This window comes from Sorex araneus, chromosome 3, assembly GCF_027595985.1.
Source record: "Sorex araneus isolate mSorAra2 chromosome 3, mSorAra2.pri, whole genome shotgun sequence".
Lineage (NCBI taxonomy): Eukaryota > Metazoa > Chordata > Mammalia > Eulipotyphla > Soricidae > Sorex > Sorex araneus.
This window is the reverse complement of record NC_073304.1, coordinates 213,311,035-213,326,087: the sequence shown is the minus strand read 5'-3', so window position 1 is coordinate 213,326,087 and position 15,053 is coordinate 213,311,035. Positions and strand designations below refer to the sequence as shown.

General features: G+C 64.2%; 1 protein-coding gene across 16 annotated transcripts in view; it reads left to right on the top strand.

The window, feature by feature from the left end:
- The first annotated feature begins 4,121 nt into the window (after positions 1-4,121).
- The window catches only part of CACNA1G (calcium voltage-gated channel subunit alpha1 G), a 66,822-nt gene continuing 55,890 nt past the window's right edge, over positions 4,122-15,053 (top strand). For 11 of the 16 annotated variants that reach the window (XM_055132523.1, XM_055132513.1, XM_055132524.1 and 8 more), the window contains exons 1-4: positions 4,123-5,147; positions 12,982-13,093; positions 13,213-13,346; positions 13,491-13,588. In XM_055132523.1, coding sequence (XP_054988498.1) covers positions 4,906-5,147; positions 12,982-13,093; positions 13,213-13,346; positions 13,491-13,588 — 586 coding nt within the window. In that variant the 5' untranslated portion in view covers positions 4,123-4,905. Of the gene's footprint in view, positions 5,148-12,981; positions 13,094-13,212; positions 13,347-13,490; positions 13,589-15,053 lie in introns of all 16 variants that reach the window. The other 5 variants (XM_055132512.1, XM_055132510.1, XM_055132511.1 and 2 more) reach the window with 1 other exon arrangement.

The window sequence follows — 15,053 nt, the reverse complement described above, 5'->3', positions numbered from 1 at the left end:
TGGAGGGGAGGGAGGAGTGGCCACCTTGCTCTGGTACCCCCGCCGTCCCAAGGCCAAGCCAAAGAGGTGGCCAGAGGACACCCAGCATGGAGGCCCAAAAGGCAGCCTGGCCTGCGGGGAGGGTCAGGGGGCCAGTGAAAAGGGGAGACAGGGCTGAGTTGCGGCAATGTCTGCTCAGGACCACAGCCACCCTTGCACGTGGTCACACACGGCAGGCTTGCTTCGGACAGCTGGGCCCTCAGTGCAGGCCACCGGTCCATCTGGAGGGGCCTGGGCTCTGGCCAACAAGCCTTCTCTGCCTTGCAGGAAGTCTGAGGCTGAGCAAGTGAAATCCAGGCTCTCTCTCTCTGTCTCTGTCTCTCTGTCTCTCTCTGTCTGTCTCTCTGTCTCTCTCTCTCTCTGGCTGTCTCTCGTGTGTGTGTGTGTGTGTGTGTGTGTGTGTGTGTGTGTTGGGAGGGACAATGATGGGAGGAAGGCGTGGTGGAAAGTAGGGAGCACAGGTGGCCTTTTTGGCAGCCTCAGTGCTGGCTTTGGAATGGTCTGGACAGCGTGCCTGGCCCTCTTATGTCTGTCACCCCATGTTATGGGACAGCAAAACTGACCTTTGAGCCCAGACAGGTCATTATCCCAGGCCCAGAGAAGGCAAGAAATTGACCTAAGATTGCACAGCACCTTGGGTTCTTTCGGAGGTATCAAGGGGACACTAAGGGCCACCGTGGCTTGCCAGCTCTGAGGGGTCACTGTCATCTTCCTTCTGCTCTCCCCCTTTCTCCTTGGGAGGGACCAGGTATGAGCCTGACAAAGGGGTAAGTACTCTGTAAGTATTCTGTAAGTACCTCCTGTAAGTACTCTGAGGACTGGTGGTACCTTAAAGGCTTCTTCCTGGGAGGTGCTTGCATTTTCCAAGGGGCAGGGCCGAGCTGAAGTGTTCCCTGCTGGGGGACCTGCCCCCACACTGAGGCCTTCCTTCCTGGGCCCTCAGCTTCCAGGGCAAATGGACACAGAGTCTGTGGGTTTGGGAGATCAGTTAAGTGACTTCATCTCATGGATCCTCAGTTATCCTGTCTGAAAACTGGGACGACCACCACCCACCATTCTGAGGTGACAAAAATGCGACTGTGTGTCGTGTGTTCTGTTGTGTGTAGTGAGCACTACAAGGGGGAAGATTATCAGAGGGCTGTGTAAAGGTGGGTGGGGTGCAGCCGGTGAGAGGAAGGGAAGGGCTGAGAAGGCCCACGGGGGAGGGTTTCTCCCTCGATCCCAGGTGAGACCCTTGGAGAACATGTAGGGCAGGTGCACACACACACATACACACACCACACACACATACACACACCACACACACACACACACCACACACACACACACACACTTGATTTGGGGCCCCACCAGACAGTGGCTCGGGGCTACTCCCAGCTCTGTGTTCAGGGGTCACTCCGGGTGGGGCATCCTCCTGAGGGCTCTGGGCTTCGGGAGAGGCAGGAATTCCTTGTCCCCTCACTCCCCTGCCCTGCCGAGTTAATCCACTGGCAAGTGCAGGAGGCACCTGCTCTGCGCCAAAGCCTGGGGCATGAAAATGAGCACAGGTCCTCCCACGGAGCACAGAGCTTAGAGCATTTCATCACTTACAAACATAAACTTCTTCCCACCAGGGCCCAAAACTGTGCTCTGAGCACCCAGGCACTTAGTAAGTGCTGCAGTGGTGCAGAAAGATGGTGCCTCCACAGAGGTGAGCTAAAGATGGTTTCCTGGCTGCCTCTGCCTCCCCTCTGGGCCTGGTGCCCCCTTCTCCAGCCCCCTCAGGCTAACAGCATTGCTAACAGGCTCTCCTAGAACAGAGCCCAGCGGAAGCTTGGGGCACTGGGGACCAGGGGAGAGAGGGAGTCCCTAGTGGTCCACCCGCAAGCATCATAATGCTTTGTGGGACGGGTCTTTCCAAGTCCCCCCCCCCCACAAGCTGATGGTTTCAATTGGCCCAGATGGTGTGAGCGCCCCTCCTCCTTATTCTTCCTCCTCCTCCTCCTCCTCTTCCTCCTCCTCCTCCTCCTCCTCCTCCCAGGGTATGTTCTAGAGCAGAGTTCAGCCCAGAGACAGGGGTGGCCAGGATGATGGATGAAGATGTGGGGGCCTCCCGACCGCCGCCGAACCTGACCGTTTTGGCTGGGCAAACCTCTCTGGCCTCATTTCCGCCAGTGCCACGAGCGAGGGGCGGGGGTGGGGGGGTGACGCGTGTCACCAGCTCCCAGCGCCAGCCCGCGGGGCCTCGCGACCCTGCCCGGGGAAACGCGGGCCAAGCGGCAGACTGCGGACCGGCGGGAGGGAAGGAGGTGTCAGACACGTGGAGCGCACCATAAATAGGCCCCCTCTCCCCCGAAGAGGGCCGCGAGTTCAAGACTCGGGCGGGCGCGGAATGAGAGCAAGGACTCCCGCCAGGAGCGAGCGGCACTTCGGAGAGCTGCTCATTAGCATGAAATGCAAATGAGCCCGGCCTCATTTGCACAACTCGGTGCCCGGATTTCGGCGAAAGGGCAGCCGGGGAGGCGACGGCGCCGCAGCCGCTCTGCCCTCCCCGCAACCCGCCGGGGAAGCGGGCGCGGACACGCACCCCTCGCGGCGGGCGGCGGGCGGCGCGCGGGGGCCGCGTGGGTGGCGCCGCCCAGGGAGAGCGCGGGACGCGGCGGGAGTCGGGGGGCGGGGGCGGGGGCGGGAGGTCATCCGGCCGGCCCCTCGGCCTTTCCGCAGTGGCGTAAGCGCCCGAAGTCCCGGGAGGGGGAACTGACCTGCTTGGTTCCGCCGCGTCGACCTCCTGCAGAGGTTGGGCCGGGGCCGCCAGACGGCTCCTCCTCGGGGTCCGCCCCGCTCGCCCCCACCCCCTTGTCCGCAGCACCCCGCGCTCCGGCGGCTCACAGCCTTTGGGGGAGGCGCCGGCAGCGACAGGGAGCTGGAGCAGATTGAGCTGGGGGAAGGTGAGACGGGGCGAGGGCCGGGGGTCTGCGCGTGCGCGCGCGCGCGCGCGGGTTGGTGGGGGACGCCGCCGCAGACCCTCGAGGACCAGCTCCCGATGGGGTAGGAGGTGTGCGCGGAGAGCAGCTCCGCGAAACTGCCGTCCTGCAGCCGGCGTCCCCTCCCAACCCCCCCCCCCCCCCACGCACACACACACCTCCAGCCTTATGGGAACCCGAGAGTGAGAAACTGAGGCACGGAGTAAAGTGCGATTTTGGCAGCTCGGTGAAACCCATCTCGGTTCTTCCATCGCTTAATCAGGTCTCCAGCCGCCTTGCCCTCCCTCCGCCGGTCCCTTCACTGGAGCTTCTCCGCTCTGCCCGGGGCGGGGGCGGGGGGCGTTGTGGATCCCAGCCCTGGGACCACGTGCTCAAGTGCGAAGCCCCGCGTGCGTGGGGTCCACACACTCCAGCTCGCTAAGGGGCTGGGGTGCGGGGAAGGTCAGGGGCATCAACGTGAGGACAGGAACGGCTGGCTGGGGTTAGGAGGTCAGGGTGGAAGTTGCAGAAGTGGACCCGGGCGCTAGCCCAACGGGCCGGAGCCCACGCCCAAACCTAGCTGCTCTGGCCTTCCCGTCCCCTCCCCGGGACAGCCCTCCGCGCGCCTCGCCTCGGAACCGCTCCCAGCCTCAGGTCTTGCGGGGTCAGTAGAGCCCCGGGTCCCAGCCCTCACGCCCCCGCCCGCGTTCCTCCCACCTCCTCCGGCGGGCTGAGCCCCGCCCTCCGGCTGTGCTCCAGGTCAGGGGCAGTGGACAAAGGATGACCGGGACCCCGAGCGGCTCTATCCCAGGACCCCGCACCGATTTACTCCACTTCCCCGGGGCATCCTTCGGGGACTCCCCGGGACCCTAGTGGCCAATGGGAAAGTGGGTTCGGTCTGGGGCGCCGTCTAATTGGCTCTGGCCTTAGGGAGCGGACCCAGGGCCGAGGGGAGGGGAGAGGGGCGGGCCTGGGCTTCGGGGTGGGAACCGGATTCCAGCTGTGGCGCTCGTCCCCGCGCGCCCCGCCCGCACTGCCACGGCGGCCGGCCAATGGGCGCGCGGCTCGGGGCCGGCGGCGCGCGGCGATTGGGCGCCGGGCTGGCGGGGAGAGGCGGGGCCGAGGCTTGAAGTTGGAGTGAGGGATCCAGCTGTGGTGTGCGCCGGGCTCCTCGCCGCCGCTTTCGCTCGCTCGCTCCGCGGCTCGGCCGAAGGAGGCGGCGGTGGCGCCGGCGACAGCCACGGCAGCGGCGGCCACCGCGGCGGCTGCGGCGGCATCTCCGCCTCCACCCCCGCCCGGGACGGCCCCTCACCGTCTCCCCGCCCCTGCTGGACCGTGAGCCCGCCGCGGGGCGGAGGGAGGCAGGAGCCGCCCCCCACCCCCTCCAAACCCACCCCCAAAGAGATCCCTCCTCCCCTCCCCCCCCACCCCGCCGCCTCTGGCGCGGAGCCGGGACGATGCTGACCCCTTAGATCCGGCTCCAGCTGCGCCGCGGAAAGAGGGGGTGCCCCTCCCCAGGCCCCCCTCCCCAGCCCTCCGCCCCCCTTCTCTCCCCCTCTCGGGGCCGCTCCGCCGAAGGTAGCGCCGAATCGGGCGACCGGAGCCTGGGCGCGAAGCGAAGAAGCCGGAACAAAGTGAGGGGGAGCCGGTCGGCTGGCCCGGGGAGGGGGGCGCCCGGGGCCTCTGGGGAAGCGGGGCTCGCGCCAGGCGGGACTTCCCTGCGCCCCGGCGCCCCGCGGGCAGCATGCCCCTGCGGGCTGGGGGAGCTGGGCTGAACTGGCCCTCCCGGGGGCTCAGCCTGCGCCCTAAAGCCCCCCAGATGCGTCCCCGCCGGGGCCCCCCGGTTGCGTGAGGACACCTCCTCCGAGGGGCGCCGCTCGCCCCTCTCGAGAGAGACCGCCCCGGGGCCCCGGCTGGCCAGAGGATGGACGAGGAGGAGGATGGAGCGGGCGCCGAGGAGTCAGGACAGCCCCGGAGCTTTCCGCAGCTCAACGACCTGTCCGGGGCCGGGGGCCGGCCGGGGCCCGGGTCGCCGGAGAAGGACCCGGGCAGCGCGGACTCCGAGGCGGAGGGGCTGCCCTACCCCGCGCTGGCCCCGGTGGTTTTCTTCTACTTGAGCCAGGACAGCCGCCCGCGGAGCTGGTGTCTCCGCACGGTCTGTAACCCATATCCTGCCGGGCGCGGCGGCCGGACCGGGGGTCCGCAGGGGGGCGGGCCTGGCCGGCCGAGGGCACCGAGAGCGCCAGGTGAGTCGGAGAAGTGAGGCTGCGGGGCGGGCCGTGGGCAGGGGGGCGGCGCGGCGGGGGAGGGGGAGTCGGAGGCGCGAGCAGGTCTGGCGGAGACCCCGGGCGAGCCCCACCTGGCTCCACACACCTCCGTGCTCCTGGGGGGGCTCTGGGCAGGGGGGGGCGGGGGGATGCTGGGATCCAGGCCAGGCGGCGCGAGCAGACGCGCCCGCGGTCGTGCAGTTGGACGCGCTCCAGATGCGGGCAGGGGAGGGTCGTCAGCCTCCAGATGTGGGGAGCTGCGCGAGTCTGGGAGCTCTGCTCCGCCCGCCGCCCGTTAGCGAGCTGGGCTTGGTTTCCGAGTTTGGGGGTGGGGGGTGGGGTGGGGAGGAAGCTGCGGGGACGGGGGAGGGGGGGACCGCAATATCTTGGGTGGCCCCCCACCCCGCTCCAAAGTTTGCGGTAGATGGGGGAGGGGGTCTGACCCCACCCCCACTCGGCCCTTGAGGCCGGGGGCGTTACTGACCCAGAGGGAGATGTTGCGGGGCGGGACCGGGTCCTCACCCCCCACCCCCACTCGCGGCTTGGAGGCACAACAAGGAGATTCCGGCGGCTGATGTCAGGGGCCCAGAATGAGAACAAGATGTTTGGGGGGGGGAGCTGTCTGCCCCCAGAGCTGGCCATGAGACCCTTTCGGAGGGAGCCGGGTGCCCAGAGAGCAGCCCTGCTCCCGACTCCTCCTTCAATGCAGGGTGCTTTAGGCTGGCTTAGGGAGTTGTGTGCTAGATTTTTTTTTTCCTTGTGGAGGGAAAGATTGTGGTGAGTGCCGGGGTGGGGGATGAGGAGGGAATGGGATTCGGCAGGTCCAAATTACCCCTCCTCTTTCACAAACGGGGAGACGCAGCCCTCCCAGAAAGTCTTATGGGGACTGCGAGAACGAGCAGGTTCGCAGAGGGAGGCTGGGGCCACCTCCCTGGCGCCTACTCCTCCGATGGGTTTGTGGCATGTGCCAGCCTCACATTCCAGGGAGAGGAGCTGGCGGGAGGGGGGGGTGGCGGGGGGGGCAGCCTCCTGCCCTCTGGTCTGGATGGGGAGATCCCCGAGTCCTCCTCCCCCATGGTCTCTCTCCCCATCAGCCCCTAGCACAAAGCCGGCTCCTCTGCCGGGCTCCAGGCTGCCCGGGTGGGTCCCACACCGGCTGCTGGGAGGGAAAGGGAGGGAGGCATAGGGCCCCACCGGCTCCTTCCTGCCCGCTCCGAGGCACTCCTGGAGCAGGGGCGAGAGACCGGAGGTCTCCCCTGGAAGCCGGAGAGCCCAGCCCGAGCCAGCCCGGACTCTGCTCTGGAGAAAGGAGGGGGAGCGCGGTGCCGCCCTCACTCTGCAGCTCTGCTGCCTCTAGTGCGCAGAGCGGGGATGCGAGCTGGGGCCCCCAGCCCCCTCCTCCACACCTCACGGGTCTTTGGGAAGCCCCTGTCGACACGTCTCCTGCGTAGCCACTGTCCCTTCTTCCTGCGCGGGGGTCTGGGCACCAGCTGAATTAGGCTTCACTTGGGCTTTGACCCCCCCCTTTCCCCCCTGGCAGAGATGGAGATGGGGGACTATGTGGGACGGGTGGGCCCCGGGGTCCCTCTCCCCGTGCCTAACCACTCGCCTTTCCCTGTGTGGGGACTGCGACAGTCCCAGCCCCTCCTTCTTAGGGTTCAGGGGTGTAGAGCCGTCGCCCAGTCCCTCTGCCCTGCCCCTGCCCCCATCCCCAAAGCCCAGACCTCTGGACTGGCGTCTCCTGCCCGGCCTAGCTCCGGGTGCCAGTGGCAGGTCTGGGGGTGGGGGCTGAGTCCTTTCTGGGAGGAGAAGGGGAAAGAGCGGGCCTGAGGGAAGAACAGGGCAAGGTGCTCCCTTGGCTTCTTTCTGGGCCATGGGGCTTCCTGGCGTGCCGGGGCTGTACACGCCAGGCTTGGCTGAGGCGGGACTGAGAACCATTTTCTGGCAAGGGGGCTGCCCCTGTCCTCCCCGCTCCTCCCTCCCCAACCCCCAGGCCCAGGGAAGCCTGTCTTCACCGCCGGCCCAACCGAGTCCTGGCCTCTACTCTTCCCCTTTCTCTTCTGTACCCGTGAGCCGCTCCTGGCTCCCGCTTCCTTTGTACCTGTGAGCTCAAGAGGCCAGAGGTCAAGGACATGTGGCAAGAGGTCAAGGACTCACCCCCGCTGCTTAGATTCGTGGGGCTCTTCAGCACCCCCACCCCCAACCTTTCAAAGACCTGGTTTCCTAGAGAGGAGATGTGGACCCGGTAGCAATGACGCACAGCCACATTTAGACACACACCGGTACATGTAGACCTGATGTGTCCCTAAATGTGCCTGTGCGTGTGTGTGTGTCTGTGTCTCTGAATGTCTCTGTCTGTGTGCCTGTGTGTGTGTGTGTCTATTGAGTGCCTATGTGTGTGAGCATATGCTCACGTGTCCATGTCCGTATGTGTGTGCCTGTGTGTGTTTATGTGTGCCTGTGTGTCTGTCCCTGTGGTTCTGGGCGCCTCTATGTGTGTGCATGCATGTGTGGGTCTGTGCCGCTATTGACTGTGTGTGCATATGCTCATGTGTGTGTATGTCTGTGTGTGCTGTGTGTGTCCATGTGTGTGTGTGTGCGCGCATATGTGTGTGTGGTGTATGTGTTAGAGCTGGTGAGGGGGCAGGAAAAGGAAGAAGGGCTCTCTGAAGTGCGTATTTTGGTTTGGGGGAGACCAGGGGCACTTCTTGACAGTCTTCAGAGGCGCCTCCCGCGGGTGCTGGGCTTCAGGGGTGAGCGCCGGGCTTTGCAGCGTGTGTTTCTTCAAGTGTGAGGGCGCGGGCCCCTCCCGGGAAGGAGATCCTGAACCTCCCCTCCGGCTGCTGTGTCACATCTGGAAGTTTGTGTAGGAGTTTCTCCGAGCTCGGAGCCCAGCACAGCTTTTTCTCATTTGGAAATCACAGGCTGGCATTTGGGATGCCGAGAGGGGGAGTGGGAGGGGGGCCAGAGGGGGAGAGGGGAGCCTGCCAGGAGTGGGGGGAGGAGGAGGGGGAGGCCTGAGCGGCAGGAGTCCTAATGGCTTCCAGAAGTGAGTGCTGAGTGTGTGTCTGCGTCAGTGTGCATGTCTGCGTGTGTGTGTGTGTGTGTGTGTGTGTGTGTGTGTGTGTCTGTGTCTGCAGGGGAGGGGGCGCCGGGAATTTCTAGGGCCTTCCTCGCCACTGCCCCAGGGCCCAAAGTCTGCCTCTGTTTTTTAACCCAGGGAGAACTCTCCAAGGACCTGGGGGGCAGGTCCTGACTCCTCACCTAGGCCAGCCTTTTCTTTTCCAGCCCAAGGTTGGGGGGGGGGCTTCTGGGGGAAAGGTCTGGTCCTGGGGAGTGAGCAGAGACCGGTGGGTGAGGAGCAGCGACCCCCGGCACCCTCCGTCCAGGCCCCTGGCACCCTCTGTCTCGGGGCGAGGGGGGCCGTGTACACACCCCGCTGAGGCCCAACTGCTGGGGGACTCCCCGACACCCAGAGTGCCAGTTGGAACCTGTCCTGGGATCCCCCCGCCCAGCCCTCCCCCCTCGCCTGCTCCCGCCCCAGCCAGGATGGCGACAGACCCAGCTGCGCACACGCGCCGCGCACGCACACACACGCAGTCACAGACTTCTGAATCAGATTTCTGGCCTATTTCCCCTCCCGAAGATTCCAGCGGGCGGCCGGCTCCGTGTCTCTGTCTCAGTCTCTCTGGGTGGGGCCGGCTGCCTTGCTTGGGCTTCGGTTTTCAGTTCAGCTGGAAACCTCCCTCCCGCACACCCACACGCCTGAGCGGGCGGCCAGGAGACCCCTGGGAACCGGCTCGTGGGAGCGGGGGCTCCTCCGGGGAATCCCCTTTTAGCCTCCCGAGCACCAGCTGTGCTGCTATCCCACCCCACCTGGGGATGCCCCGAGACAGCAGCCTCTCTGCGGGGGCCGGGGAGCCAGGCTCCAGCTAGCTCCCCGTGTAGGGAACGGGCGGGGCAGGGGGGTGGGGGAGGCAGAGCAATAGGCGGACAGGGTCCCGCTCTCTCCCGATGCTCCTCAGACTCAGGCTTGGGGGTGGGGAGAGGCCCCTCTTCGCCGAGCTGCCCACGCCCTGCCTGTCCCCCAGGATGTGCCCAGCCCTCAGCCTGCCCTCCTCTCCCCACCTCCTCCTCCTCTCCAGCCGCCAGGCCAGGCAGGGGCTCCAGCCAAAGCCCCGTGGACAGGGCTCAGCCGCGCAGATAACACGCTCCAGTTTTCTCTCCTGCAGGGAGGAGAGGAGGGATGGAGATGGGTTCCTCATCTTCCCCTTCTTCTGCTTTGGATGGTGGGTTGTGGGGAGAGGGAAGATCCTCCCCTCTCTTACCCCCTCCCCCTTTAGGATCCACTCCAGCCCGGACAGTCACCATGGCAACAGTAGACATGTGACTGCACAGGTCTATCATCGTCACTATGGCAACCAGTGTCCCCCATCCCTTGGTTGCCATGGGGATTTGTCACATGGTTCTTCTCAACCTGATAACCTGTGGGTCTCCTTGCTTTCCTTTCCCAGTGTGAGGACAAGATAGTAACCTGAGCAAGGGGTGTTCACGTGAGGGGGCGGGAGGGGTGTCTCTTAGTTACCATAGCAACAAATCCACACCACCTGGTGACATATCCTCCCGTTGTTATGGCAACAGAGGAACATCACACAGTGACATACGGCCATGTTCCCAAGGAAACAAGCCCTACCCTTAGAAGGGTGAAAGACCCCCGCCCCCACTCAGTATTTCTCAGTTCAGACTGTCCCACATTTTCCTGTGCCGTGGTGTTTCTGCCCAGTGCCTGTAGGGGAGAGAGGGAGAGCGCAGGCAGAATGTGCCTGGGAGTCAGCTAAATGGCATGGCCCAGGGACCCCTCGCAAAGAGGCTTTCAGAGTTAAGATGTTAAAATCGGGGGGTGATTTGGGGACCTCTCTGGCTGCTGGTCTCTGTGCTGAGCCTGTGTGAGGAGTGCCCACTGGCATCTCTTCTGGCCCGAGCCCCCCAGCAGCGCCTGCTCTCAAGGCAGATGAGGCCAGAGAGCGTGAAAAGCTGTAATTGTCTGAGCAGAGACAGACTGATGGGCTCATTCGGTCATTCACTCTTCCTGTCTATTGATTACCTGCTGCATGCAGGTGGTCTTCGAGGCTCTGCAGGGGGCTTCCTGTGTCCCGAGGGTCCCTCCCTCAGCATGGGGATGGGGCCACCTGCTTGGTGACTGTCCCATAGAGGAATTGCTGCCCCTGGGTGTCCATCCCTCTCCGAACTCCCCACTTGCCCCTGGCAGAGACAGGGTCCAAGCAGGGTCCTTCCAGACCGCCCTCCCCTGCAGATCGGTGTGTGTGCGGGGAGCTGACCTGGAGAAACCCTGCCCTTCCTTTTCCAGATGGTTCCCTCGCGACGCCCCTTTCCCCGGGGCGTTCCCTGCTGACCCCCGCTCTGCGGAGAGAGCCACTGAGACCGCCCCAGGAAAGAGCCTCCCACAGTGGAAACTGCTCCCCCCTCCCATCTCCTTTCCCCCCCCAAAAAAAAACCCAGAACTAGTTTTGCTTTTTTTAAAACTCTTATTCTGGTGAGGAGGTGGTGGTTAGGGAACTCAGAGTGCCTGGGACGCCTGGGTGGAGAGGGGCGAGAGGGAGAGGGCCTGAGACGGGAGCAGGGGGCTGGGGCGGCATCAGAGGGTCTGAGGGTTGGGCTGGGGGGACGGGCCCGGGGAGGGTCCATCTTGCCCACTGAGTGCAGCTTGGTGTGCCCCTTCACCTCCCGTCCCTGTCCCTGAGATCTCCTTTCCCCGTCCCCACCTTCTGCTGTTTTTGGTTCCTCCCATGTGGTGTGCAGGAGGCCCCACGGGTGATTCTCGGCCCACCTGGCCTCGGCGTAGGGGCCTGAGAGTGTGGTGCTGAGCGGGCCCTGCGGTGAGGGCCTCAGAGGGGCCGGCAGCTTCAGGGGCTGCATCTGGTGGTCTGGGGAAGTGGATTGCGCCTGGCAGTGCTGGGAAAGGGTGTGTGTGTAGGGGGGATCCAACCCAGATCAGGTGCGTGCCGTGCCAGGCTCATGCCCTACCCGCTGGGCTCTCTCCTGACCCCCACGTCCTGCTCTTTCCTAGCGCTCGATGCTTCCCCGCTGCCCGCCATGTTTCCTAGAAAGAAGCGGGGGTTCTTGGCCACGCACCCGAGTCTCAGGCCCAGACCCAGGCCCGCTCTGCCTTCCGCCGCTATGGGGTTGGAAGTGAACCCCTAACCAACCCACTCTGCAGAGACACTCAGGGTCTAGGAAGCCCCTCTCCCTGCCCGCGGGCTGCCAAAAGGGGTCTGCTGTCTGCTTTGGGGCCTCAGGCTGTGTGTTGCTAGAGGCTGTGTGCCCCCGGCTGGGGCCTGACTCAGGCCTCTGGTCTGGAGGGTCCATCTTCTCTATCTCAGTGCAAGAATAGGGCTCTGTTGGGGCTGGAGCAATAGCACAGCGGGTAGGGCATTTGCCTTGCATGCGGCCGACCCAGGTTGATTCCCAGCATCCCATATGGTCCCCTGAGCACCGCCAGGAGTAATTCCTGAATGCACAGCCAGGAGGTAACCCCTCTGCATTGCCGGGTGTGACCCAAAAAGGAAAAAAAAAAAAGAAGAATAGGGCTCAGTGGACGGCTGTGAGGCCCATGGTCCCGGGGCTGTGCTGAGGAGTGCTGTAGCATGGAGCCTCTTTTTAAATTTTATTTATTTATTTTCTTTTTCGGGTCACACCAATGATGCTCAGGGGTTACTCCTGGCTCTGCACTTAGGAATCACTCCTGGTGGTGCTCCGGGAACCATATGGGCTTCTAGGGATCGAACCCGGGTTTGGCCGCGTGCAAGGCAAGTGCCCTGCCCACTGTCCTATTGCTCCGGCCCTGGCAGGGAGCCTCTTATCTGTCTCTGCCTCTCCTGGTGCCCGATGCCCTTAAGCCACCTGCTCTTCCCTTGTGTTTCTGGCAGCCAGAGCCCACCCGTCCCATAACTGGACTTTGATGACCTCAGTCTTTATTTGGGGCGGGTGTGGGCTCACCCACCTGTGTTCAGGGCTGTCTCCCAGCTCTGTGCTCAGGGATCACTCTTGGCAGGCTCAAGATGGGATGCCAGGGCTTGAACCTGGGTCAGCTGCCTGCAAAGTTAGAGCCCTACTCGCTGCACTATTGCTCTGGCCTCTGGTCACCTCAATCTTATATGTTTTGGGGGCAGTTTTTGGGGAATTGGGCCTGGGCAGTGCTTGGGAACCTTGCTGTACCTGCTAGTGCTGGGGATCGTGCGGTGCCAGGGAGGGGACCCTAGAGGCTGGCACAGGCAGGCCAGACCTGCCCTCTGCCCTGGCCACATCCTGGCTCGGTGATCTTTGTCTCACCCTGGCTTCTTCCTTGAGCCTCCGCACATGCTTGTGTCTCTCTGGGGCTCTGGGGGAGAAAAGGGTCCCCCCCCCCGCCGAGACGTCGTGGGGCTGTGGTGAGCATCCAGGGCAGCGGTGGTGGAAAGGCACTTGGTAAACTGAGGCAGGCAGGGCCCGAGGTTTGGTGTGCACGGCGGTCAGCATCCAGCGTTGGTTTGCTCCTCACGTTGTCCCTGGGAGAAGACCCGGAGTCAGCACATTGGTGGCATCTCCCGGTGCCCCCTCGGTTCTTGCCCCCAGTGCTTGGGGTGTTGGTGGTGAGCAAGTAGAGTGAGGTGGGAGGACTTGGGGGTGCGGCGGCGGGGGGCCAGTGGCTGCGGCTGTTTCCTTGACGGCCACACCTGGTTCGAGCGCATCAGCATGCTGGTCATCCTGCTCAACTGCGTGACGCTGGGCATGTTCCGGCCGTGTGAGGACATGGCCTGCGACTCCCAGCGCTGCCGGATCCTGCAGGTGAATGTGTGTGGGAGGGGTGGGGGGGACTCCTCTGCCAGAGACCCTGGGGCCACGGGGTGGCCTGCCCCCACCCCCCGCGCGGTCTCAGCAGCCTCTCGTGTCCCCTCCCAACCCAGGCCTTTGACGACTTCATCTTTGCCTTCTTTGCCGTGGAGATGGTGGTGAAGATGGTGGCCTTGGGCATCTTTGGGAAAAAATGCTACCTGGGGGACACTTGGAACCGGCTGGACTTCTTCATCGTCATTGCGGGGTGAGGGCGGGAGAGCAGGGGAGGGGCCATGAGTTCCTGCCCCCCCCCGTCCCCTCTGGTGCTGCTCTCACGGGGGCAAAGGGGCCTAAGTGGGGGGTGTCAGTAGGGGTCCCCGCCGACCTGACCTTGGGTCCTTCCCTGCAGGATGCTGGAGTATTCCCTGGACCTGCAGAACGTCAGCTTCTCGGCCGTCAGGACAGTTCGCGTGCTGCGGCCGCTCAGGGCCATTAACCGTGTGCCCAGTGAGTGACCCCAGCCCTCAGCCCTGGACAGCTTCTGTCCCCCACTGCCTCTGGGCCACCCACAGCTTCAGGGGAGGGCTTGGGCGCGGGGGGTTCCCTAGGGAGGAGTGGAGCCCGGTGGAGTGCCCACAGCCTTGAAGGACACCCCGTGGCTTCCAACCTGCTTGTGGGTCAGTGTCTCAGACAACCCTTCCCTTTAGTCAGATGGCCTCTCGCACCCCAGCTCTGGAGTCGGGTGGGCGGGGACGGGGCAGAGCAGGGTGCTGGCCGGGAGCACAGAGCTCAGCCGGGCCTCCTCTGTCCGAACCAGCCGCTGAGCAGGTGGGTTCGCTCCAGCGCCACTGGGCGCCTGCATCCCCCTGGCCAGCTTCCCCTTGCCTCCCTCGGCGCCTGCATCCCCCTGCCAGCCCCCCCCCACCCGCCTCCCCCAGTGCCTGTGTCCCGCGGTGCAGCCGCTGACTGCCGGGACCATTATCGAAATGAAGCCGCAGAGGTTTCCCGAGCCACTGCAGCCTTGGCAGCTGGCTCCCCGCTCCTGCCCCCCACCCCCTCCGCTCGCTCAGGCCCACTCCGCATCTTCCCTGCTGGCACAGGCTGCACAGGGTCTCTGCTTGGGTCCCACGAGTAGGGTGGGATTGTGCAGACATGTTTCTGGGGGTGCAGTACCTGGTGTGACAGGCTGTGCTTGTGTGTATGTGTACGTGTGTGCATGCATGCACCTGCACACGTGTGTGTATACACATGCATGTATGCATGTGTGTGCTCTGGGGGTGTCGCCGTGGTCTCTGGGTGGGCAGAGCTGCTCGGCATGCCCCTGGGGGCCCTGGGGTGTCTTCAGGAGGGGGAGCTGCTTTCACTCCCCTCCTGCCCAGGTGACGGCTGACAGATTTACAGGCCTCTCTCTAACCACCGGTGTGATTTCCTTTAATGTGAACCCAAGGACCCGGTGGGACGTGGGGGTGGGGCTGCAGAAGGGCAGGGTGGGGTTCTGGGCAGTTCTCCGGGGGTCCTAGTGAGCTTCTGGACAGGGGCGGGGAGGCACAGCGGGTGCCCAGAAGGGTTCCCCCTTGTCCAGGCCTGAGTTGCTTCAGCGATGGCCTCTGGAGAGGAGACCGGCAGTGTGTGTCCCCTCGGGCGCTCATTTGGGGGTCCAGTTCAGGCAGAGAGCACCTCAGGTCAGGGCTGAGCGCCACAGGGAAGCAGAGGCCCCCAGGCATGCTGACCTCCCAGAGTTCTTTGCCTCTGTTTCCCCATGACTGAGGTAGTGATGCTTCAGAGAAGCCTCTCCTGTGACTAGGGAGAGGGCATAGGAGGTGTGTGTGTGTATGTGTGCACGTGTGTGACTGTGTGACTATGTAAATGTGTGAGTATGTGTGACTTATGAATGTACGTGAGTACATGTGAGTGTATGTGCATCTAAGTGTGTATGGCTAACTGCATGTGGCTGCTTGTGAGTGAGTGTGAG